Genomic DNA, 26,659 nt, shown 5'->3' with positions numbered 1-26,659 from the left:
ATGTGGTCTAACTAAGGCTCTGAGTAAATCTTACGAAGGTGTTGGGGATCTCAGCCATGGGCTGGAGAGCTGGTTAGAGGCATGCCCTGTGGACTTTCTTCTATTATGCACCACTCAGGCAGTTGAGAGGTCACCTGTATGCCTCCCATGGAATCAGGACCCCAGAGGTGAGAAGGCCCGTTCACCGAGACTGACCGACAGCTCTTTTGCTCAGCAGTGTCACTGAAGAGAGGAGGTAGCTGCTGAGGGAACAACACCCAGGATCAAGGATCACCCAGGCCAGAGGTAAGTGCTGGCAGGATGGGGTTTGCAGACAGGTGTTCACGGTGAGAGGGGAGGAGGGTGGGGTTAACAGCAAGGTAAAGAGGCACACCCTCCTCAAATGGAGGTCCCCCAAAAGGGAGTGTACTTTTAAAGAGGCTCCTTGCACTCTGTCTCCACCCCCGTTTCCCCTCCCCCACACCACTCCTAGGGAACCATAAGCAACTGGCACAGGCTTGCACTTTGTGATCCAACTTGGCAACAGACCCATCCAGCAGCAGTGAGAAGACTTACCCCCTAAGGGCTTAATTGGTGGCAGGATAGATTCCATCACAGACTTAATCAATGTGGAGCAGGGAAGGTGGCAGGGTCCCACTTATCACTGTCTCACCTTAATAAATACCTTCCCCAGCTCCAGGGCAATTAGGGATGGGCAGTAAATGTTGGCCCAGACAGCAAACTCCACATCCTCAAATGAATAAACAAAACATCCAAGCTCCTCACAGTGGTGGAGGGGAAAGCATTAAATATTGCTCTTACCACAATGCAAACCGTATCATGCAATCATGATGGTCTTTATCAACTCATGTTGCTGTTTTTTATCACTTTTGTCAAGAGCAAATCCTCACTTAACGTTGCCTTGCTGAACGTTAAGTAATTGTGTCTGCATATCCATTTAATATTGCTATTTTCAATGCCGTTTGCCATAGGCATTCTCTTCCGTGGCCTGTCTGTTTGCATGGCCTTTCCTGCCATGTTTCCACTCTTGTTGACAGCTCTTCCTCCCTCTATTGGCCTTGCCTCTGCTTGTCCCCAGAGTCTGTTCTTGCGGCCCCATTCATAAACTCACATTCAAGACCTGGGCTCCATCTAGTGGCAGACATTGGTCAGTGCAGGTAGTCAGGACTTCAGCTCCTACCTGCACTGATCAACGTCTGCCACTAATCGAGATTTGTCTATTGAACACAAGCTTGTCCGACAGATCCAGCTGTTGTGCTTTTCTATCCAGCCCATGGAACCAGTTTTCAAAGTGCTGGTAAATGGAGTGGAAGGCTCTGCCGTTCCAATCACAGGCCATTCCTCTCCCGCATTTGCAATTACTTTGGTTCACAGTGAGCCTATTAGCAGTAAATGTGGGAGAGACACAGGCTCCAACTGGAAAATAGTGAACAATAGCAGTGGTGAGTATATTGGGGAGAAAGGGAAGATTTTGGGGTGAGGGTGTAGAGGGAAACTGTTTGTGCGAGTGACACGCGCAGCAGGGGTCCTCACTCCGCCAGCAAGGGGGTGGTGGTGAGTGTGAGCAACAGAGAGAATGAGTCTGTGCAGTTTGCACATTCTCCCCATGTCTGCGTGGGCTTCCTCTGTGCTCTGGTTTCCTCCCACAGTCCAAAGATGTGCGGGTTAGGTGGATTGGTCATGCTAAATTGCCCCTTAGTGTCTAAAGATGTGTAGGTTAGATGGACAAGTCATGCCAAATGTGTGGCGTTACAGAGTCAGGGCGGGGGAGAAGGCCTGGATAAAAACACTCTGTCAGAAAGCCAATGCAGACTCAATGGGCTGAATGCACTGCACTGTAGTAATTCTATGATTCTATTAGGGTGTGTGTGCGAGAGAGGCGGCACTGCGTGTGCGAGAGAGGCGGCACTGTGTGTGCGAGAGAGGCGGTACTGCGTGTGCGAGAGAGGCGGCACTGCGTGTGCGAGAGAGGCGGCACTGCGTGTGCGAGAGAGGCGGCACTGCGTGTGCGAGAGAGGCGGCACTGCGTGTGCGAGAGAGGCGGCACTGCGTGTGCGAGAGAGAGATGGCATTTTGTGTGTGTGTGAGAGAGGCAGCGTTGCGCGTGTGAGAGAGGCGGCGTTGCGCGTGTGAGAGAGGCGGCGTTGCGCGTGCGCGAGGGAGGCGGCGTTGCGCGTGCGCGAGGGAGGCGGCGTTGCGCGTGCGCGAGGGAGGCGGCGTTGCGCGTGCGCGAGGGAGGCGGCGTTGCGCGTGCGCGAGGGAGGCGGCGTTGCGCGTGCGCGAGGGAGGCGGCGTTGCGCGTGCGCGAGGGAGGCGGCGTTGCGCGTGCGCGAGGGAGGCGGCGTTGCGCGTGCGCGAGGCGGTGTTGTGCGTGCGCGAGGCGGCGTTGCGCGTGCGCGAGGCGGCGTTGCCCGTGTGCGAGAGGTGGCGTTACGTGTGTGAGCGCGGTGGCTTGCGTGTGTGTGAGAGAGGTGGCGTTGCGTGTGTGTGAGCGAGGTCGCGTTGCATATGTGTGAGAGGTGGCGTTGCATGTGTGTGTGAGAGAGAGGTGGCGTTGCGTGTGTGAGAGAGAGAGGTGGCGTTGCATGTGTGAGAAAGAAGTGGCATTGCGTGTGTGAGAGAGAGGTAGCGTTGTGTGTGTGAGAGAGATGGCGTTGCGTGTGTGTATGAGAGAGATGGCATTGCGTGTGTGTATGAGAGAGATGGCGTGTGTGTGTATGAGATGGCATTGCATGTGTGTATGAGAGAGAGGCAGCGTTGTGTGTGTGTGTGAGAGAGAGAGGCAGTGTTGTGTGTGTGTGTGAGAGATGTAGTGTTTTGTATGTGTGAGAGAGGTGGCATTGCGTGTGAGAGAGGTGGCATTGCGTGTGAGAGAGGTGGCATTGCGTGTGAGAGAGGTGGCATGCGTGAAAGAGAGAGGTTGCGTTGTGTGTGTGTGTGTGTGTGTGTTTGTGAGTGAGAGAGGTGGCATTGTGTGTATGAGAGAAGTGGCTTTGCATGTGTATGAGAGGAGGCGTTGCGTGTGTGTGAGAGATGGTGTTGCATGTGTATGTGAAAGGTGGAATTGTGTGTGTGTGTGTGTGAGAGTGAGAGAGAGAGATGGCATTGTGTGTATGTAAGAGAGGTGGAATTGTGTGTGTGTGTGTGTGTGAGAGAGAGAGAGAGATGGCATTGTGTGTAAGTAAGAGAGGTGGAATTGTGTGTGTGTGTGTGTGTGTGTGAGAGAGAGTGAGAGAGAGAGATGGCATTGTGTGTATGTAAGAGAGGTGGAATTGTGTGTGTGTGTGTGTGTGTGTGTGTGTGTGTGTGAGTGTGTGAGAGAGAGAGAGAGAGAGAGAGAGCTGGGGGGGGGGGGGAACAGGTTGGCAGGGGGGTATGTGTGCATGTGTGTCTCATATCCAGTCTCAGGGTTCTCATTTACCCTCATCCCGACATACTCACCAGTCACACAGTAAGTGAGGGTGAGTGAGCACCCTGAGACTGAGTGAGCCAAATGCACGCATACACTCTCAAACTCTAATAGGCATCTTTATTAATTACTGATTTTGTTCCCCCATGGGCCAGCGATTGGCCCATGGAGAATTGGGGAGCAGGCGTTATGGGGGTTGTAGGGCTGGCCAGCAATCGGGAGGCTGTCAGTGCAGGGCCAGTGCGCATGCAATGATCGTGGCACTGACAGATTGGCGCATGTGCAGTGGCCCTTTCAGCGCACTGATTTCAGCCTCTCCAGCTAGAATAGGCTCCACTCCCTAGTTTTTAATGATATTTATGCTGGTGGCCTCTGTAGTGCACAGAGTGGTTAGGATGTGGAACAGACTGCCTGAGCGTGTGGCGGAGGTAGGGTCAGTTGAGACTTTCAAAAAAGGAATTGGATTACAAGACAGATCCAAGTCAGAAGACTCTGAATACACTCAGCGGTGCAAAGCAGGACAGTAGTTCCACATCCTAACCACTCACTGTGTGAGAAGGTTTTTCCTCATGTCGCCATTGCTTCTTTTGCCAATTACCTTAAATCTGTGCCCTCTGGTTCTCTACCCTTCCATCAATGGGAACAGTTCCTCTCTCTCAACTGTCTAGACTCCTCTGATTTTGAGCATCTCAAACTTCCTCTCCAATCATCCTTCCTCCACGGAAAGCAGTCCCAACTTCTAACTGAAGTTCCTCATCCCTAGAACAATTCTTGTTAATCTTTTCTGCAGACTCTCTAACATTGCCACATCCTTTCTAAAGTGTGACGCCCAGGGCATGGTTATTGGAGATCAATCATCTGTTTCAGGGTATCACTGTGGAGTTTCTCAGGACCAACTATTTTCAGCTGCTTTATCTATCTATGACATTTCTCCTACCATAAGGTCGGAAACAGGGCTCTTTGCTGTTGATTTCACAATATTCAGCACCATTTGCAACTCCTCAGATACTGAAGCAATTCATGTTCAAGTGCAGCAAGATCTGGACAATATCCAGGCTTGGGCTGACAAGTGGCAAGTAACATTCATGCCACACAACTGCCAGACAATGACCACCTCCAGCAAGAGAGAATCTAACCATCACTCTTTGATATTCAATGGCACTACCATTGCTGAATCTCCCACCATCAACTTCTTGGGGGTGACCATTGACCAGAAACTGAACTGGATTATACCATATAATTACTTTAGCTACAACAGCAGATGAGAGACTAGGATTCCTGAAGCAACTAACCCACCTCCTGACTCCCCAAAGCTGGTCTACAAGTCAGAAGTGTGATGGAATACTCTCCACTTGGCTGGAAGCGTGCAGCTCCAGCAACGCTCAAGAATTCAACGCCATCCAGGACAAAGTAGCCCACTCGATTTGCACCCCATCAACGAACATTCAGTCCCTCCACCACTGATGCAAAGTGGCAGCGATGTGTACTATCTACAAGATGCACTGCAAGAACTCACCAAGGCTCCTTAGGCAGCACCTTCTAAACTCATGAGATCTACCATCTGAAGGACAAGGGCAGCAGGCACATGGGAACACCACCACCTGCAATTTCCCCTCCAAATCACTTACCATCCTGACTTGGAAATATATCACTGTTCCTTTGCAGTCGCTGGGTCAAAATCCTGGAATTCCTTTCCCAACAGCATTGTGGGTATGTCTACACAACAGGGGCAGCAGCAGTTCAAGAAGGTAGCTCACCACCACCTTTTGAAGGGCAACCACTGATCAGCAATAAATGCTGGCCGATTCAGCGACACCCATATTCCGTAAATGAATTTTAAAGCTTTAAAAAATCCCACCAAGCAGAGCACCGGGTGAGTTGTTGGAAGGAGGATGGTGTGGTCAACTGTGCCAAAGGCTGCAGCCAGGTCTAGTAGAGAGACCTTTGGCACATTCACATATCATTTGTTACTTTGGTAACAGCCAATACTGTTCAGTCTCCATCTTTCAATCCGTTTTATTCCTAACTCCACACACCATCACCTTGGCGATATGTCTCAAATCCCATCAAAAGCCTGCTACATAGGCCCCAGCCTTGTCCTTGCCAAAGACTCAATTTAGTTGGTTAACAGTGATCTTTCATTTAGAAATGCACATCATTTCAGATTATCTGATTCTCTGTCTCCAAAGACTTTACATCTGCTCTTTTTTCAAAGTTTCTAATATTTTTCTTACCACTATATTGAGTGGTCCATGGTTAACTGCTCCACAGTTCTCCGCATTCATTCTTTTTCCTACTGTTGTTTGGCAGTTTTCTGGGATTATTCCTTTGTGGATGGGATTGTCAGCTGTGGCCATTCGTGCCTCTGCTATTCTCACTAGCTTCACTGAGCATTTATAGGTGCAATCCAGGAACCAGGACTTTGCCCTCCTTCAGTTTGGCTGGCTTGGCTCATACCCTATATCATTCTGTATTAACTGTTACATTATCCCTCTTGACATCTCAAAGGAAGTAAAGCCAGAGTAATACTTTCAGATGTAGCAGGTAGGAGGGCAGAAGTTTGAAGGATTTGAGCCGATATATCAAACTACATTCCCTTTCACAACAGTGATGAACAGCTGGAATAGTTTGCCAATGTCTTCCTGTTTTTGGTGTAGTCTGATGGAGTGCAGTAAAATTGAGACAGTTTATATTTGTGGATTATCTACTGTAATCTTAGTGCCAGCAGTGAAACATCCTGAACACCAATTGTCCAGCTGAAGGGGAGACAGTTTATCCTAGCTGACACTGTCACTTTGTATTTTGTATTTATGCATTAGCAATTAATCATCTGCTTTAATTACCCATCATTCTGTAATTTATTGATGTGAGCAAAAATTATTAGTGTAATATTTCCTGTCGTGCATGCTTTCTTTTTCAAGAACAGAATCAAGCCCTAAGGACTCCCTGAGAATCAGGCTTTTCTTGTATCAGCTTGATTTGCCATCAACACATGAATCCACTGCCATCGCCAATTGTGCGGCCGTCACAACACATTCCCAACATGTTAGAATAATCACTCAGAACAAAGGGTACAAATTCTGCTTCTTGCACTCTCTGTCCATTGATGGAATGGGTTCTGGCTGCTGGGTAGCTTTGGGTTTCCATACCCTTCTGGCCCTTTCCTGCTGCTGTTTAGATAGCTTCCCCACAACTATTATTTACCTCAACATCTCCATGGAGTAGCAAGTTCTTCACCAGTATTAGGGTAAAGACGCTTTTCCCAAATCCTCGATTGTTTTTTTTTAAGGGCTATCTTACACTTGCGGCCCATTTCCACCTTTGTATGAGGAAGATAGAGTGACTCAATGTCCCACGACCACTCTTCGACTGTATCACTCCTGAGATTTCCCCTGTTAACTGGGAGCATTGGTATTGAGAGATCTTCTATTAAATGGGAGTATTGTTATTAGGGGGACTCCTGCTAAATGCAGTGTCATTACGGTGAGATGTCAAACAATCTCCTATCAGACTGCTTTCACATCTTTCTTTAAGTGATGTAATTGCTACTGCAGAGGAACAAGGATGAATTTTTTCCATGTGTTCTCTTTGCTTCTCATAGTTGACTTTGTTTTCAGTGAGTGCTGATGACCTCTGCAGATGGCTGGAGGAAGTTACACTGACATAGTGACCAAGTAACTTAACAGCTGCATTTGTATAGCATATTTACCAGAGTAAACCATCCCAAGACACTTCACAGGAATGTTGTCAGACAGTATTACAATGAGTCATGTCGGCTTTGTGGCCAAATAACAAAAAGCTTGGTCAAGAAGTCTCTTAAGGGGAGGGGGAGAGAGGCAGAGAATTGGAGAGGACTAAGAAAAGAACTTCAGAGATTAGAGCTCAGACAGATGAATGCACTGCCACCAATGGTGCAGCAAAGGAAATCCATTTATTGTGTGGTTCGGACTACATGTTTTGCGTGATAATGCTCTGGTGAAGGCATTTGGGCTGTTTTACTTTGTCTTGATGTGGAGATGCCAGCGTGGACTGGGGTAAACACAGCAAGAAGTTTCACAACACCAGGTTGAAGTCCAACAGGTTTATTTGGTAGCAAACACCACTAGCTTTCAGAGCACTGCTCCTTTGTCAGGTGAGTGGGGAGTTCTGATCACAAACAGGGCATATAAAGGCACACACTCAGTTTACAGAATACTGATTAGAATGCGAGTCTTTACAGCTAGTCAAGTCTTAAAGGTGCAGACAATGTGAATGGAGATAGCATTGAACATAGGTTAAAGAGATGTGTATTGTCTCCAGACAGGACAGTAAGTGAGATGTTGCAAGCCCAGGCAAGTCACGGGCTTACAAATAGTGTGACATGTACCCAAGATCCCTGGTTCAGGCCTCAACAGGGGCCTTGGGTTCATGTCACACTATTTGTAATCCCCATGACTTGCCTGGGCTTGCAACATCTCACTTACTGTCCTGCCTGGAGACAATACACATCTCTTTAACCTATGTTCAATGCTATCTCCATTCATATTGTCTGCACCTTTAAGACTTGACTAGCTGTAAAGACTCGCATTCTAATCAGTATTCTGTAAACTGAGTGTGTGCCTTTATATGCCCTATTTGTGATCAGAACTCCCCACTCACCTGATGAAGGAGCAGCGCTCTGAAAGCTAGTGGCGTTTGCTACCAAATAAACGTGTTGGACTTCAACCTGGTGTTGTGAGACTCTTACTGTGTTTACTTTGTCTTGCCAGGTTGTCGGCATGTTTCCTCAAATACTTCTGCTCATTTTCTTTCAGAATTTACCAGCGTTGCATTATTTATCTCCATTCAATCGTGAGGGCAAACAGTGGCACAGTGGTTAGCGCTGTTGCCTCACAGCGCCAGGAACCTGGGTTCAATTCCCGGCTTGGGTCACTGTGTGGAGACTGTACCTTCTTCCCTGTGCCAGTGTGGGTTTCCTCCAGGTGCTCTGGTTTCCTCCCACTCTGAGGATGTGTGGGTTGGGTGAATAGCCAATAGGTGCTAAATAGCCCCTTAGTGTCAGGGATTTAGTTGGGTAAAGAAGTACGGTTATGGGGATAGGGCCCAGATGGGATTGCAGTCAATGCAGACGCGATGGGCCAAATGGCCTCCTTCTGCGCTGTAGGATTTCTATGATCGTATGTAATTTAATTTCATTCTATAAATACAGTTTGTCTCAATAATAATTTCAATAGTGTTTTTAGTGTTCAACGAAAAAGTAATCTACTTTCAAAAAAAAGTGTTCAAGAATTATCAGTGAGACAGCATTGCATGAAAAAAGACTAATCCGGTTGTTTTAAAATCTGGAGTCCTGTAACACCTATCCACCAGAGGGCACTATTATTCCAGATACAAGTTGGGAGATATCGGAGTGAGATTTTAACTCATTTAAATTCCATCTCCGTGTAGGGTTAAAATCATGCTTACAGAAGATGTGAATGTTGGAAAGCAGGAAAAACAGCCGCATTTGACATCACGAGAAGGCAGGTTAATTTTTTAGTTGGATAGTTTTCATTAAATGATCTTTATTCGGTCACATGCTAGAGGGACTGCTATATTTCTTCCTACATGTAAAACGAACCGCTTTTATCAAATCGTGAGAATGACTGGCACAGTTCTTATGGGTGAAAGCCAATTATATTTAACTAGATTTTTCAGCTACTAATTTTCCTTAGACTTGGGTTGTGAAAATGATACAATATTGCCTACTTCCTGCAGAGTCGGGCTGCTCAGCACAACACATTTACACTGTGTTTATATCCCACACCATCAGCATATCGTTCTAGTCATTTCTCACTGCTGTTTAACTAGCTTCCACTGAACTAGTATTTACCTGGACAGCTCCATATAGTAGCAAGTTCCACATTCTTCACCAGTACCTCCTGAATCCGCAAACTGTTAGTGACTAACATATTTCTGGCCCTCAATATTGGATTCTCACACAACTTTTCTCCAAGTCAAACACTCTTCATATTTTCAAAAATTTTCTAACCTTGAGCCTTCTCTTCTTGAGAGAAGAGCCACAAGTCCATTCAGGTTTTCTTGGTAGCATACCCTCATGATTCCAGTGACACCCTTCTGAACCTCTGTTTGCACCTTCTCCAGTGCCTCTGTATTCCTTTACCATATGGAGGTCAGAACGGTTCACAGCATTCAAAGTGTGACCTTATCAAGGTTCTGTACAAATTCAATGTAACTTCTCTGCCTTTCAATTCCAAATCTCCAGATAGAAACCCTGCTGCTTTGTCTTTAGTTTTATCAACTGGTTTAACCTGTGTCACTCCTTACAAAAAAGCAAGACTTGCATTTATATAGCACTTTTCAGTCACTGAACTTCACAAAGAGGTATTGTGGCACAGTGGCATTCCTACCACTGGACCAGAAGCTCCTGGTTCAAGTCCAATGGCGGGACTTGTTGACCACAAAAAGACCATTTATAATGCAGTTCAACAGGCTGATAATCAACTCAGGAATCCTTCCACCGCTTGTCCCACTATTCCCCAAGGGAAAAAAGTGCACGTGTGAAGTTACACTAATAAAGCGGTTTACAACCAAAGTACTTTTGAATAGTAGTTACTGTTGTAATATTGGAAATTATGTTTATCTGCGCCATCAGATAGCTCTGCTCCTCTTCCCAATTAGCCTTTCCTTTAAAACCAGAGAGTATGTGGGCTCCTTATTCTTCCCAGCAAAATATGAATTGTCACTTACACATCATATCCCTACAGTGTAGAAGGGGGCCTGTCAGGTCTGCACCAATGTCCAGCAGAGCACCTTACCCAGGCTCACCACCTCACTCTATTACTGTAACCCCATGCATTTACCCCACTAATCCCCCTAATCTACACATCTTTGGACACTAAGGGGTAATTTAGTGTAGCCAATCCACTTAAACTGCATACCTTTGGATGCCTATATATGTCTACATATGTTGTAGGACAGCTGATTTCTCTCTACATGTTTCAGCTACACTTCAGCAGACAGCCATGCTCATCTGCAGAGCTGTGTTTTATAGCTGGGGTGAGGCAGTATGCAATATGATAGCTCTTCATCAAATCCAGTAACAACAAATTTGAAATGAAGTGCTCATCTGTTATGCCCTCCGCTATTCAATTAAAGTGATTACAAGTACAAGAACACACAAACATCATACACAAGATTTGGACAAAACACACGCACACAGACATTCGCACGTGTGCATTAACACTCATGCGCACACAGGCATTTGCACACATACAGACACACGGCACACAGACACAGGGATGGCCTTCTGTTATCTTGATAATGTAGAGAATCAGACACTGTTCTCCTTACACAAGAGAAGGCTTAAGGAGATTTGATAGCGGTGTTTAAAACCAGGGCTATGAGGAAAATACGATGGGGGGTGGGGGGGGGGGGGGAGAGCTGGACTGACTAAGCTGTTTTTGCAGAGAACTGGCATGGACACAATGGGATGAATAGCCTCCTTCTGTGCTATAACCATTTGACAATTTATGGCAATCCAGTGCCAGTATTGAGGCATTGCAGCACTATTGGAGGTGCCGTCTTTTGGATGGGGCAATAAACTGGGGTCCTCACCTGTCCTCTCCGGTGGACATATAAAAGATTGCGCTGCATCAATGGAAGACGAGGCAGAGGAATTCTTCCCGGCCTCGTGGGTCGATATTTTTCCCTCAGCTAACATCACTAACAAGACAAAGTAGAACACTGCAGATGCTGGAAATCTGAAACTAAAACAGAAAGCACTGGGAATACTCAGTGGGTCCAGCAGTACCTGTCAGGACAGAGGTTCACTGACCTGAAACGTTAACTCTGCTTCTCTCTCCCTGGATGCCACCAGAGCTGCTGAATATTTCCAGAATTTTCTGCTTTTAAATACCAAAGATAGATCATTGAGTCTCCATCATGTTGCTATCTGTGGGTTCCTTAAAGTTTTTTTTAAGTTTATTTATTAGTCACAAGTAAGACTTACATTCACACTGCAATGAAGTTACTGTGAAATTCCTCTAGTCGCCACAGTCTGGCATCTGTTCGAGTCAATGCACCTAACCAACACGTTTTTCAGGACGTGGGATGAAACTGGAGCACCTGGAGGAAACTCATGCAGACACGAGAAGAACGTGCAAACTCCACACAAACAGTGACCCAAGCTGTGAATTGAACCCAAGTCCCCAGCGCTGTGAGGCAGCTAACCACTATACCATCCTGTAGTGCATTACAACAGTAACTACACTTCACTGGTTATAAAGCATTATAAGACACTCTGAGACTGTGAAAGACATTGTATGAACATAAGTGTCTTTCTATTATAGCTCTAATTTCAAATAGCGTCAGGAATCATTCATATCTGACTAACTGAAAGTTCCATGAAAACAAACTGTCTAAAGAAATTCATCTTTTTTTAGCAAACAGCAGGTAGTTTCGAGTGATTTGTCACCAACAACAGAACTTGGGATGTGTATATTATTCAAGACTGGCTCCCCTACAACAGTGCTGAAAGCCACTGATGGCTGTCTCAATTCATGGATGGATCTCAGAAAAAGTTAAAAGAAAAACTATTTATAAAAATGACTGTGAAACAAGCTGTAGGAAGACAATTGGAAGAAGGAATATTGTACAAGGCAGCTGTGTATCAGAATTGAACAGTCGATGATGATATACAGGTGTTGCACAAGAGTGCAGGGGGCAGTCTGTACTATTTCTTTTTGATGCTGCCAAACTGGTGGCACAATGTGAACACAAAGGGGAGCAGCTGCATTTTGACAGTTGAGCATTCAAACACACACTAGTGCTTTCCAAACCTTTTCCCGGTGTGACACCATTTTAATGCCAAAGATTTTGACAGGAGTTGACGAAAAGGTAGGTTTCTCCAAACAAACACCAAATAGCTACATATTCACAACCTGTCTCTGCAGCAGCCAATTAGGCCTCAGAAATCAGTCCGAGTGCCTTGCTTGTTGCCTTGGAGCTCTGAACCCAGTGCCCTGCCTTAGTCCTGGAGGTATGATGGTTTTTAACTACTCCCTGTGAGATAAGGAAGATACATAAGCAATAGCTGTCAGTTCCAATTAGAATTCAGAAGAAGCACAAATGCCTCACCGTCCTGAAACACCCGCTCCACATTCAGACCGTAGGTAGCGCACGTTTCATAGTAAGTGCATCGCTTCAGATCGTTGGAGAGCTTCCGCGCCCTGGAATCGTCTATCACACGTGGATTCGCTGCGCTGATGGCATCTGCGGGACAGAGAACACGTACAGCAGTTCACCACACGCTGAACTGGCAAATCACCTGGAAAACCAACCAGGGCTCTCAACATCTCTCTCACAGTTAGAGTAAGGGACTGCAATGCATACCCATCCCCCATGTGATAAACATTTCACCAGTGCAGTTCCTGCTGGCATCGGTTAGGGAGTCAAATCAAAGTTCCTGAGCTGGTTTCACTGCAATAGCACCAGCCCAGCTACAACTAGCCTTGAGCAGCTGAAAGCAGAATCTGACTCCAGGAACACACGCTGGGCAGGCACAAGGCAGACAACGAAATCTAATGCAACAAAGTGCCATGTGATGAACCTATGGAGGAAAAATATAACAAGGCAATCTAAACTAAATAATGAAATTTTACTGGGCCACACAAGCAGAGAGAAAGAGATTATTGTATGCAAAGTTCTGATGGTGGCAGGATAAGCTGATAAAGCTATTGTACAAACATGCAGGAGCTGGGCTTTGTAATCAGAGGGAGAGGATGCAAGAGAAAGGAAGTTGCACTAAAGCGTTAAAAATCTCTAGTTAGGCCCCAGCTGGAATACCATGCTCTGCTTTGGGCAACATACTTCAGGAAGGATGTCAGGTCTTTGAAAGGTGATTTACTAGAGTGGTATATCAGGGGTGAGGGACGTTTTTGCTTTTTTCATAGATTTAGGCAAGGCTCACAATTGCCCTTGAACTGAGTGCCTCACTCGGCCATTTCAGACAGCAAAAGGAATCAACCATATTGCTGTGGATCTGGAGTCACATGTAGGCCAGGCTGGGTAAGGATGTTGAATTTGCCTTCCTAAAAGACATGAGTGGGTGATGGGTTTTTTGACAATCGATGATCATTTCATAGTCATCGTTACTGAGTCCAGGTATCATTCTAGCAAATCCATGCTGCACTCCCTCAAAGGATCAATATATAGTTCCTTTGGTGAAAAGATTAAATATTTTTATGCTGCATTGCCTGAATGGGCAGTAGAAGCAGATTCAATAATAACTGTCAAAGTGGAATTGGAAAAATACTTGTGAAGTAAAAAGCTATAGGGCAATGAGGAAACAGCAAGGGATTGGGACTGATTGGATAGCTCTTTCAAAAGGTCAGCACAGGTTCAGTGGGCTGAGTGGTCTCTTTCTGTGCTAGAAGATTAATGAAATTTAGTTCTTAACAGGGCTGAGGACTGTCATTAGTAAGTAACCATAGGCAGCCAGCAGAGGGCTGTAGCAACCTATAAAACATGCAGAAACACAGAGGATGGTGCAAATTTGCCAACAAACTTACTTGTTTAACTTTAATTGAAAGTGAAAAGCTAGACTCGCAGTTTGAAAAACACAGCAAAAAGCTCTGAGTAAAGGTTTCCTTTGATCGCTACTTGTAAAAGACTCAGTGCGACAAATAGCACACAGAAGAAATCTATGAAATGCACTGTAAATGTGGTGATAGTAGGTAACCCATTAAAAGTTAGACATTTCCTGCAATGATTCCCAATATTCCTAAGCCGGTTCAAAACACTTGGACCCTCACGGGCAAACACAGTAAGAAGTCTCACAACACCAGGTTTAAGTCCAACCAGTTTATTTGATAGTAATCCCACAAGCTTTCAGAAATGGTGTTCCTTCGTCAGGTGTGTGGAAGGTTCACACTCACAGGCAGACATGGGCAAGCTGAAGCAAGTTGCTGCTCAACAACCTTCTTACCAGTTTTACCCTTATTTGCTCTACCAGAACCTTCGGTGATTCCGAGCACCTCGATTAAACAGGTCTCTCCTTTACATTCTGTGTTCTGCCATTTTCACAGCAGCATTGCAAGAACTTGGTGATACGATCATTGCCTATACTCAGCGACCGAGCATCCACAGCTCACTGGGGTAGAGAGTTCCAAAGGTTCACAACCCCCTGGGGTGAAGGTGCTCATCTCCTCAGTTCTAAGTGACCAACCCCTTATCCTGACACTATAGGTTCCTAATTCTAAACTCTCCAGGTAGGGAGGAAAACAGTCTCAGTCTCCACCTTGTCAAGCTCCGGGTATATTTCAATGAGATCACCTCTCATTTTTTAAACTCCAGAGACAATGGGCTAGCCCACTCAATCTCTCCCTAAAAGACACTCCCAGGAAATCAATTTATTGAATCTTTGATGCCCCCTCTTGGGTACAGAAGCCAAAACTAAGCATCGTATTTCAGGTATAGCCCCAATATCCTCTTACACCTAATCTCCTTTCTCATGTAATAAAGTCTAACATACCACTAGCTGCCCTAATTGTTCGCTGTATCTGCAAGTGAACTTTCCGTAATTCATCTATGAGGGTACCCAGAGCTAGAGGTGATCAATTTAAAATCATCAGTCAAATATGCAGAGAGGGGATGTGTAGCAATGTTTTCACTGAGAGTTGCTGGGATCAGGGACGTGCAACCTGAAAAGATAAAGGAATCTGATTCTATAAATAATAATTTTAAATGGGAGCTGCCCAGGTACCCAAGGAACTTGAGTTATGGATAAAGAGCAAGGGTGTGGGACGAAGCACAGCAGCTCTGTGAAAGAGCCAGCATACCATGAAGGGCTGCTGCTGCCCCCGCCTCCCCCCCCTCATATACTCCAGGGTTGGGGAACACCAGCTGCCTCACAGCCATTTAAAAAGCTATTGGCCTTTAATAGGCTAGAGAGCCTCTCAGGAACAGGATGCCCTGCCTGAAAGAGCTGTCGGCCCATCAAAGGGCAGTAACTCCCCGAAACCCCTGGCCAGGAAGAGGCATGTGGCAATAGATTGGAACCGGTGAGCGTTTAGGGATCTCGACATCCAGAGAAACTTCCTGGACTGACCACTTAGACTAAGTCTTCCTGCTGCCAGATGAGACAATTGGCGCCCTCTGAAGGAACTCACTGGTAGGCAAGTCACAATTGCTTTGGGGTTAGAGGCACACAGATAGGAGGCTGCCTACATCCCTCCACCACTGGCATTCACCTAGCCGTGTGCCATGTGTCAAGCCTGGTTAACAAATCCTGATGGGGTTATTTGCAGCTTCTGGGGGGGCAGGCTCCTTGTTTGAAGGCACCTGATTGAGTCACCCAGCGTTGGAAAAGGAGGAGCCCACAGAGAGCCAGCACCCAGCCCAGCTATTACACCTCCTACACCCCTCCTACCTGATTCCCTATCCCATCATCATTCACCTGTGGCTTGGATACCTCAAGCGCTCCTGGGCCTTGGATAGGTGCGTTGCCAGCAGCAGCCACATTCCTGCTGGCAGTACCCAGCAATGCAGAACTGCTGCCCTAGGATCAGTTAGCAGCTCTTGGATGTGAGGCCTTTAATCCTGGGGAAGGCCCACTGTTGCCCAGATTGGCAATTAATTCAGACAATATTACTAAAAAGAGGCTCTGGTCAGCTCTCCAGACAGTGGGCTAGACTTCCATTGTCTCCATAAAATACTACCCTGTGTGTCCTCTTCACAGCTTACACTGCCACATAGCTTTGTATCAACAAATTGAGTTTCTCCCAGTCCTCTCATCTAAGTCATCAATATACGTTGCATGTAGCTGAGGCCCCAGCCCTGATCTGTGTGGCAACCCACTAATTACACACTGCCATCCCAGAAATAACTCATTTATTCCCACCCCCTGCTCTCAGATCATTATCCAATATTTAATCCATGCTAACATATTCTCCCCAACCTCATGAACCCTAACCTTGTGAAATTGGTTCACTGGCCACAGGGCACACCAACCCTGATTGGTTTATCACACACCATGTACAGTGATTGGGTAATTTTCCATGCTGTACAGTGATTGGCTCATTTCGCATGCTGTACAATAATTGGTTCATCACCCGTGGTGTAGTGACTGGCTCATTGCCCATGGTGTAGTGATTAGCTCATCGCCCATGGAGTAGTGACTGGCTCATCGCCCATAGTGTCGTGATTAGCTCATTGTCCATGGAGTTGAATAATCCAATAAAAGAACAGAAAAGAGAACTACCTTAAGTTTACTCCATTTTAAGATGCTATGAAAACAAGAGGAAAGCAGTACCTGATTCAGACAGTCTATTGATTGTTACCGTAATAAGCACATTAAAGAATTATATAGGATGATTATACCTCAGATTTAAAGGTTCCTCCATTCATTTCCCAAGCTCCATAACCTATGATTTAAAAGAGTTTTATCCAACCCCTCGTTGAATTACCTAATCTATAAACAAAAGTACCACTGATTGGAGGAGATGCCAACTTTCAAGTGTTTTATTTCTTACTGGTTAATTTGATGCGCTTTCCTCCTCTCAAATTGGCTATTTTATCATAATTTTTGCCATTCACCAATTGTGTTGCACAAATTCTATCCTCTTCAAAATAAAACTTTTCAAAGGAGCAGAAGGCTTGCGAGGCAATTCCAGGCAGCGAAACCAAGCAGACTGAAGACATTGCAGTTATCGTGAAGTGAGATGAGGGGTTAGGGGAGGAAAGAGGAATGGAATGGTGAGGTATATGTGTCAGGCTGAAAGAGGGTCAGGCTATGATTTGAGTACAAGGACTAGGATCCCAGTGCTTTTCCTGTTACAAGGTGTCGAGCAAGCTTTAAGGTTCTGATTCCACTCTGTAAATCCACAAAGCTGTGAAGTATCACCAACCATCAGCATCACACATGACTTTAGAGCAGATAAAGCAAGAAATAGAACACAAGAAAACTCCGGAGGAACGCAACTATTAGATCATGGATTAGTCATTTATGTTATTTAGCATGAGTGATTCAACATTTCAGTTTCTGCATATATGAGGCTATGCTCAATGCTATGTACACTGAATGGTAAATAACCTTGGCAACTGGTCCCTCCTTACCTTGCGTCCCAACCAGTACCATTGGCATCTCAGTGGTGCTCCGATAGTTAGCCATCCTGGTGTAGTAGTAGTAGACCGCATTGAAGCTGTTCTCGTCTTCCAGACTGAAGACGAAGATAACTGCGTCCACCCACATTGCGAACTGGAAGGAGATCAGGTCAATTAGTGAGGAACTGGCTGAAGCTGATTAACACAAACAACACCTTGTATTCCATTTACCCACTAACCGCTCCCCCAAAGGCTCGAAAGAAACCCACTCAATCTCAGTCCCGTATTCAATAAGGTGAAGGCAATATAAAACAACAGGGTGTCCCTGCAAAAGCAAACACTAAAAGCAACACTTCCCTGATCTCACTCTTTAAAATAATGACTTCTAGCTCATTAACTTCCCGCCAATACCTGTAAACATGCAGTTGTTGAACCAGCTGTAATAGTGTAACTTGCAAAATTGGGTATAAATTGCAGGTGACTCACTGGATGCTCTCATTTGCCAACCTCTATTTAATTATTCATATCCCATTTTTACAGACACAAACATGTAACTCTGTTTATTTCTCATTATTTGGTTAGATTGAGTAACTTCCTATATTAGCTCCATAAATTGCATCATCAGTCCAATCACTTGATATGGAGTTCCATTTCAAAAAGTCCCAAACGCGATGAAGTTGCCAGGTGCAGATTATGCTGAAATAATTAAAAGCCACTTGCTTTAATTATGGTGCCAAACGGACAAACACCTTCAGATCAAATGTGATGAACAATTCTTTCACTTCAATCTCTTCCCTTTCACATAACCTGCTTCAAGAGAGGTATCTAAAAAAAAGTTATTAACCCTGGTATCAAGCTCGGTACCTGCACACACTGCAATCTGGTGAGATGTGGGTGACCTAAACTACGCCTGACCTTGTCTCGAGGACTACCTCACACGTTCACTCTCTGCTAGAGAAGTGTGCTCCTATCACAGGGACTCATCTCACATGATCTTTAAACAGCTGGAGTGGATTGCTAGTGGTTTCACTCAAGCATCTAACACAACTCACTCTGCACGATCTTCAGTCTCAGTGTCAACTTGTCAGGCTGCCTCAGGACAAAAACTGTTGCTGCTTGTTTCTTCTGAGCCTTTTTACAGACTTCAACTTGAATTTCTTAATTTTTTTAATCAAAAGGCACCTTTAAGTTTCAACCATTTTGGATTTTAAAGAGTGTTGCTCTCATTGTCTCCACCACAACCCCACCTCTCAAGCAGCCCACACACAGAGGGAACAATTGTGGTCTGAGGTTAACAATCTCAGGCCTTTGAGGAAAATAAAGACTCCTTTCCTTTGAAGTTGATATTTAAATCAAGATGTGTCAACCAGTTGAAGTACTAAACCCACTTCTGAGCACCTGGGCTTGGACAGCCCTTACTATTCACATACTAGCAGAAAAGACCTAAACTTTCAACTGCAGCATCTATCAACCAGGGTCCTTTGCATCGAATCCCCTTTATACACCAACGTATTTTACAGAAACAGAATCACAGAATTGTTATAAAATCATGGAATAGAATCCCTACCGTGCTGAAGGAGGCCATTCAGCCTGCACTGACAACAATCCCACCCAGGCCTTATCTCCATAACCTCACATATTTATCCTGCAAACCCCTCTGATACGAAGGGACAATTTAGCGTGGCCAATCTACCTAGCACACACATCTTTATGCTGTGGGAAGAAGCCAGAGCACCCAGAGGAAACCCACGCAGACGTGGGGAGAATGTACAAACTCACACGTCACCCAAGGCCAGAACTGAACCAGGGACCCTGGCGCCATTTGTTACAGCACAGAAGTAGTTCATTCGGCCCACCGGGTCTGCACCAGTTCTCTTAACGAGTATTGTGACTTAGTGCCATTTTCTGGCCTTTCTCCCATAATCAATGATAAATTCATTTAAAAAATCTGGAGGCGCCTCTTTATCCACCACAGGGAAAGCTTGAAGTGAATAGTATAACCAGATTTAAAGAGAAACGGGTATGCATTCAAGGGTGAAAGGAACAAAAGGATACATTGAACGAGTAAAATGGAGGGTGGGAGGCTCATCCCTATGCTGTAGATTTAATATAGTCTTCTTGGCAAGGAAATTAAAATGGGAAAAAACTTCCTGAAAAATACAATTAATATTTTTAAGATACTTTTTTGTGTGAAGATGTGAAATTCCCAATAGGACACAGCACAGCATGATACAGTGAGAATCCTGTGCACCAGACAGATTAATTCATCTATGCTGGCACTCACTGATTAAACAAGCTATAGCCAAAAACAGAAGGTGGAAAAACATTGGAGGGATAGTCTGTCGCTGCTTCATTTTGTTAAAATTTTGAGAAGTCAAGGCAATATCAGCAAGACTTGCCTTGAAAATACAGGATCAAAGATTACATTTCACAAACTGTATTCATAACAAACTCCAAAATAGATTCAATCCTGATCGCAATTTAATTCTTGCATAAACCAAGTTAATCTCCCATAATGGAAAAGCTCCACACTGCCCATTTTCACATTGTATAATAAAGAACTTTTATCCTGTCTTTTAAAATAAGTGATTTCAGCAGCATTTTCAAATATGGCGCACTAATGCAGTTTACTACGCAAGTAATCCGCAGATACAGATTGCTAGATTATATTATTTGGCATGTTTTGAGTGAAAGAGACTGCTGCAGTACCTACCTGTGCCTCTGGCGGCCCCCCTTCATCTCTGATCAGCAGTAGGTAACTCTGGCCATCCACCACAATCTCTTTCTTAAAGCGCCCACCTATCACAGAAACAGGTTATTGTGAAAGACAAAGCACGGCTGACAGTAGATATGCCACAACAACACACAAGGTACCAACTACAGGGCATGTACACACTACACTAGCAAAAGATGAATTACTGGTAACACATAGCGACAGACGGTTGATAATGGCTGGGAAGGGGACAGACAAATTGTGATATGATAGGCAGTTCATTTTATCTATTCTACTGGCAAATTATAAAAAACTATCACATGTACTGAAGACTCTTCTAGCACAATGTGTATCATGGTTTGCTGATGTGGGGGCAACAAAGGCAGTTCTTTTTGTCAAAGTTGGTTGAATCAAGGGCTTTCAGTTGGTACTTACAACTCAAAGTGTTCAATATACCTGATTTTCACTGTCTCTTGCATCATTATCTGACTACTTCTAGGCCTCTGCAGTCACTTTAAGCACGAGAGAAGCTAGTTTCTGCTCAAATGAAAAGCTTGACATTTGTTGGACTTGCATCAGTCAGAGACAAAGCATCAGTCATCCTCACACTGCATAATACAATACCTCTAGATTTCCTGGTGCAGCCACCCACACAGCCTCCTTGTGTCAATGAGATGTGACTCTCATTCTGCTTGTCAGTGCATCAATGTGAGAATATATCAAGGCCACAGCAGAAGTGTAGGGCACCCCAGGAAGACTAGGTTTGTGACCTTGTATAAAATATTTAACGTAGATCAGTATCTTATATCTGAACTTGCCCACACACCCAGTGATACTTTCACAAAAAGCATTAAAAAAATGACATCCTTGTAAGTGATCCCGTTTTCCTTTAAGTTCTTGAATTCTTCCAAGCACCAATATAAAGTTTCTCATATCTGAAATAGCATTCAGTCTGTCCTCAACCCTCGTAGTGAATAGTGATGGTTACAATTGGTCCATTGAACAGGCGGGCCAAGAAATAAAATGTCGCCCTGGCAAAAGCTGAGAAGACTGGAATTTAGGACAATCATTGGAATCAGATAACAGAGATGATTGGGCCATTTGATTCAACGCAAGCAGGAGTAGCAGCTGTGAAGAGGCACAGTTACCTGGTTTAACTGATGCATTAGTTTCATGAGCTTTTTTTTAAAAAAAGGAAAAAGTGTGCTATATACATTGAGTGAGCAAAATAAAAGTGACAGTGAGACAGTTCTATGGGAGTGACAGATTAGGTAGAAAACTGCTGCTCCCATTAGCGGGAGCAAATAGCAAAATAACACACGCGCAATGATCGGTATTCCCGGTTGAAGAATAGAAGTGTTCCTCATAATTCAGGCAGGTTCCATCTCAGTTTTACATGAAGTGAACATTCTCACTCCCAATTAAGAACATTGTTATTCATCCTGCTTGGCTGAGTGCAAGAAACACCGAGGCCAGCTCTATGGAAGTGGGGGCATCTTTTCCAAGGACAACTGCATAGCGTGAGGATTTTCCACTCATCCAACAATCCGACACTGGCTGACCAACCAAAACAAACACCTTTGGGGTGAATAACAACACAGTATGTGGCCAAAAATTATGCCTTGGGTCTTCCTTTGCAGGATTGCCTCTACCTTAACTTGCACCAAGTCCCATTCATCCCTCATCCCAATGTTTGAAAATTATACTGGCCTCCATTTAAGCAAGGCCTCAATTTTAAAGCTTTCATTCTTTTGGTCAAATTCTTTGTTCACCAAGGCCAAGTTTCTTCAGCTGACCTTGGTGCAGAGCCCCTGATATTTCTCCCTAGAAACCTATCTGTGTCCCTTTATTACTTTAAGATACTTCTTAAAACCTGCCACTTTTACCAAGATAACCAGATCTAATACCTTCTTATGTCACTGTGCCTAGTTATATTGCTCCTGTGGAACACCTTGGGATGTTTTATTACATTAAAGGTACTACATAGATACAAGTTGTTGTGAATAGGTTACTTTCTGGCCAGGAAGAGAACACAAAGCTCTCAATGTCCAGTTAAAGTTAAGTCCCAAATATAAACAGAAAATGCTGGGACTCACTCCGCAGGTTGGGCTGACGAGCCTGAGAGAGAATTGCCATGTCAGGTTAATGGCCATTTATCTCAATACCTGCTGATAATTTCCAGCATTCTCTCTTAATCTTTCAGCATTTTGCTTCAGTCAGTTAAGTTAAATCCTAGCCGCAGCAACGCGGTGAATTCTGCCACACTGTGTGACCTGGTACCTTTATTTCTTTTGGCAAATGACAATAAGAGGGAGATAGGCCATACTTTCTGTAATGGAAGACACTGGATTCTCTAACAGAGGTCAGTGGTGCTGGACTGCAGCTCCGATAACTCATTAAATTAAATGCAATATTACATCCTTGCAACGGAGAGGGGGAGAATTACAGAACAGTGCGAATGAATGTGCCGCACATGTGCCAGAAATAGGGCCAATGCCCCCCGAGGGGGTGCTGATGTAAACTGTGCTCTATGCCATATGTTTGCAGCCTGCATGCAGGAACTGTGAGTCAGTAAGACCAGTCTGCTAGAGTGAAATCATTGCTGAATGCAGATCACAATGTCAAACATGCAAACTGAGTAAGAGAAGAGAAAATGAGCTGTTAGCCATCCTCCTCCTCAAATATTAGGTTTTTTAAAAAAAACCTGATACAGCCTTACACGTTGTGCAATGGGGATATTTTCAATTAAAAGTCTGATGCTTGAAAGTCACAGCCTACTTTGAAGGGTTAACTGTTCATTAAGTCTCCGTGGGTTGGCTCCTGATTGCTATCCAGCAGCCACCCCCAGGAGGACATCTGCTGGATCCAAGATCTATCCCGGATACAATGCACTCCACAGTAAGTTGGCTCACACAAGAATGATGGCTTGGGTTAAGCGCCCAGGAGCACTTACATAACAGTGCACAATAGCAAGAGCTCTGGCAGAGTGGGAGAAAATTGGAGCACAAATATTTATTAAAACAAATTCAGGCAATGTATCCAAGTGGCTCTAGCACCCCTTAATCCTACAGATGTTGTTGTTAGCCTCTCTATATAACATAGAATGAAACAAGAGAAATTGGGAATGTTCTCCTTGGTGGAGAGAAGTGGATATTTAATAATGATATTCGAAATTGGAAAAGGTTTTCTAGAATTGATAAAGGGAATCTGGTTTTCACTGGCAGGAGAGTTGGTAACCACAGAGCATAGATTTAGGATAATTGGCAAAAGAATCAAGCAGGAGATAAGCTTTTTTTTAAAGCAGCATGTTGTTATGATCTGAACGCATTGCCTCCATCTGTGCTGTCATGATATTTTATAAGCACTGCTTTTATACTAATCTATACAGGAAGCTAGTCGTGATGCCACTATCATTGGTAATAACATACATGAGAAAAAGAAGATGCTTCAGCACCCCTGCCATCAGAAGAATCATCTTTATCCGTAAGTAGAGAATGCTCCTAAAGTCAAGTACACTGATAATCATCTGATTAAGAACTATCATGACCATTTATCTGCTAAAACAATAGCCTTTACTGCCCATCATCCCTGTGGATGCTGTTTCCCAGTAACTACTGTAAATTTCTCATCCTTATTTCCAAATACCCCTCCCATATCCTCATCTTTTATTTTCTCTGAAAGCTCCTTTGGCCTCTATGTGCTTGCTTGGTTTTCTTTTGCCCACTACTGGCCCTGCTTTCAGCTGCCAAATTCTGGAATTCCCTCTCAAACCTCTGGGCAGGATTTTCCAGTCTTAGAAATTTCCACCTACAGTAAACAGAACTTCTGCTGTTTAATCAAGGTTTCTGTCTGGCCCTTGACAATTGCTAGGATGGTACCAACTGAAATATCCCACCCTGAGTCATAGAATCCCTAAAGTGCAGAAGGAGGCCATTCAGCTCCATTGAGTCTGTACCGACTCTCTGATGGAACATCTTACCCAGGCCCTATCCCCGTAACCCCACATATTTACCCTGCTAATACCCCTAACCTACACATCTTGGAGCAATTTAGTATGGCCAATCCACCTAATCTGTACACCTTTGGACTGTGGAAGGAAACCGGAGCTCCCAGAGGAAAGCCACACAGGAGAACATGCAAACTCCACAAAGTCAGTCATCTACGGCCCTAATTGAATCTGGGTCCCTGGTGTTGTGAGACAGCAATGCCAACCACTTTGTTGCCCATATCTCTCTCTGTCTTAAAACCAAAGCATGGTGCTCTGGTATCAAATTTTACCTGATAAGGCTCCTGTGAAGCATTTTGAGATCTAGTTATGGAGTAAGGATGCTATATAAATAAAAACGTGTTAGTGATTTCTACAGATCCTACAAAAACACTGGCGCTAGCAATATAGTTTCAAACAGTGCAGTTATTTTAAAAACATATCCTGCTCTGGGAGAGGCCACACTGGTTTCACATGACATCCAGAGGCAAAAAAACCTTGCTATTTTAAAAAACAATTATGAGTTAACCTTTTTTCCCTTTCCAGAGGCTTGGGACATACTCTTGGCTGACACTCTAAGAACAATACTGGGTGTGGCACTGTCAGAGATGCTGCCAATCAGGTGAGATATTAAACCGAGGAACCATCTGCCCCATCAAGTGGGTGTGAAAGATCCTAGCCTACTATTTTGAAGAAAAACAGGGGAGGTCTTCCTGGTGTCCTGGCTAATATTTGCCCCTTAACCATCGTCACTGAAATCAGATTATCTAGTCAGTACTTTGCAGCTGTTCGTGGGATCTTGCCATGCTCAAACTGGCATTTTCTACAGTAGTGACTACACCGAAAACGTGACGATAGGACTCATTGGATCCTGAGGTCATGAAAGGTGCTCCACAAATGCAAGTCTTTCATTCATTTCCATATTTCATCCCCCACATTCTGGTCACCAGCAATTCTTCAGTATCTCACCATTCTTCACATGTCAAATGTCAGCCAACCATTTAACTGTGTAGGCATCACCAATAACTCTGGCCTCATACATTTAAGCTCCATTGATCTCTATTTGCTAGCAAAGGTCACTTGAAATCAAGAGCAGGAACCTTGACCCAAGGACTTGACTGCAGTTGAAACTACATCTCAAGCTGATCCCATATAGATCAAAGAATGAATGAGGAACCTTCGGGGTGAGGAACAGCAGGATTAGCTGACAACTATCACAGGAAAATTGGTTTAATCTCCCTGCCTTTGAAAGAAAGATTCATTAGAGACAGACATTGCTGCAGCAATGAAGAATTTAGAAGGTGTATATACATTACTTTAGAATTCAAAAAAACACTGTGCTGTCTTCCCACTTTATACCAAAACCTAGATACAATCAGGGAATAAAGGAATCAATTCAAGCTTTTTTTTATATATTGGAGAGGAAGAGTTTGTCATGTGGTACTACACAAGGTGTTAGCTGGGGAAAGCATATTACCAGCTAACTAGGGGCCAGAGTTTAACTGGATCACACAAGAAGGTACCAAGGTTACACAATACAATACAATCCCTACAGTGATGAAGGAGTCTGCACTGACCACAATCCCACCAGGTCCTATTCCCATAATCCCACATATTTACCCTGCTAATCCCATGACACTAAGGTCAATTTGACATGGCCAATCAACCTAACCCACACATCTTTGGACTGTGGAAGAAAACCTGAGCAGCCAGAGGAAACCATCAAAAAGACACAGGGAGAATGTGCAAACTTCACACAGTCACCTGAGACTGGAATTGAACCCAGGTCCCCAGCATTGAGGCAGCAGTGTTAACCACTGTGCCACGGAGCCGTCTGGAATAAAACATATCAATTGGATACTGTTAATAGCTTTGAGATTGATGACAAGAATTTTAAGCTACATTCGCATTTTATTTTGAAGTATCTGTATCCCGCATTTTATGCATGTAAAACAATTAGTATTGTTGATTTTTGTTTTAAAGCCTGTTTTCATTTTGTTTCTGAGAGGTAATCAGGGAATAAATACCATGAATCTGTTGGCATAGCAACATTTGAACATGATGCTTTGAGTAGGTTACACAATGCTCAGCTCCAACAATCCAATTTGTTACAAATGTGATTCATCATCAAGGTCTTTGCAGTCACAAGTCATGTCGATTCCTCCATGACTCACCCTTCTTTATTCACCATCTCCTTCAGTTCTGCAACCCTCTGAGATATCTGTGTTCCACCCAATTGGCCTCTTGTGCATTTCCAATTTTCATCACCTTGCTGCTACTGCATGGCCTTCAGCTGCATTAACCCGGAGATCTAGAATTAGGTATTCCCAAACCACCTTGCCCCTCTGTCCTCCCTGATCAAGCTTACTATTGGCCACAATTTTACTGTCCCACCCGCCATGGAAAGCGGAGCTGGTAAGGGGAGGACAATGGCAAGTTCCATTGACCTTGGGCAGGATTTTACAGTTTC

At 44.4% G+C, this 26,659-nt stretch overlaps 1 protein-coding gene across 1 annotated transcript in view; it reads right to left on the bottom strand.

The window, feature by feature from the left end:
• Positions 1–26,659, bottom strand: part of agap1 (ArfGAP with GTPase domain, ankyrin repeat and PH domain 1) — a 712,549-nt gene that overhangs the window by 258,240 nt on the left and 427,650 nt on the right. The window contains exons 4-6 of the mRNA XM_080198627.1: positions 20,205–20,290; positions 17,504–17,645; positions 12,527–12,661 (exon numbers count right to left, since the gene is read on the bottom strand). Coding sequence (XP_080054753.1) covers positions 12,527–12,661; positions 17,504–17,645; positions 20,205–20,290 — 363 coding nt within the window. The remainder of the gene's footprint in view (positions 1–12,526; positions 12,662–17,503; positions 17,646–20,204; positions 20,291–26,659) is intronic.

This window comes from Carcharhinus amblyrhynchos, chromosome 11 (assembly GCF_965287045.1).
Source record: "Carcharhinus amblyrhynchos chromosome 11, sCarAmb.v2.hapA, whole genome shotgun sequence".
Taxonomy (NCBI): domain Eukaryota; kingdom Metazoa; phylum Chordata; class Chondrichthyes; order Carcharhiniformes; family Carcharhinidae; genus Carcharhinus; species Carcharhinus amblyrhynchos.
This window is presented reverse-complemented; position numbering and strand designations above follow the sequence as displayed.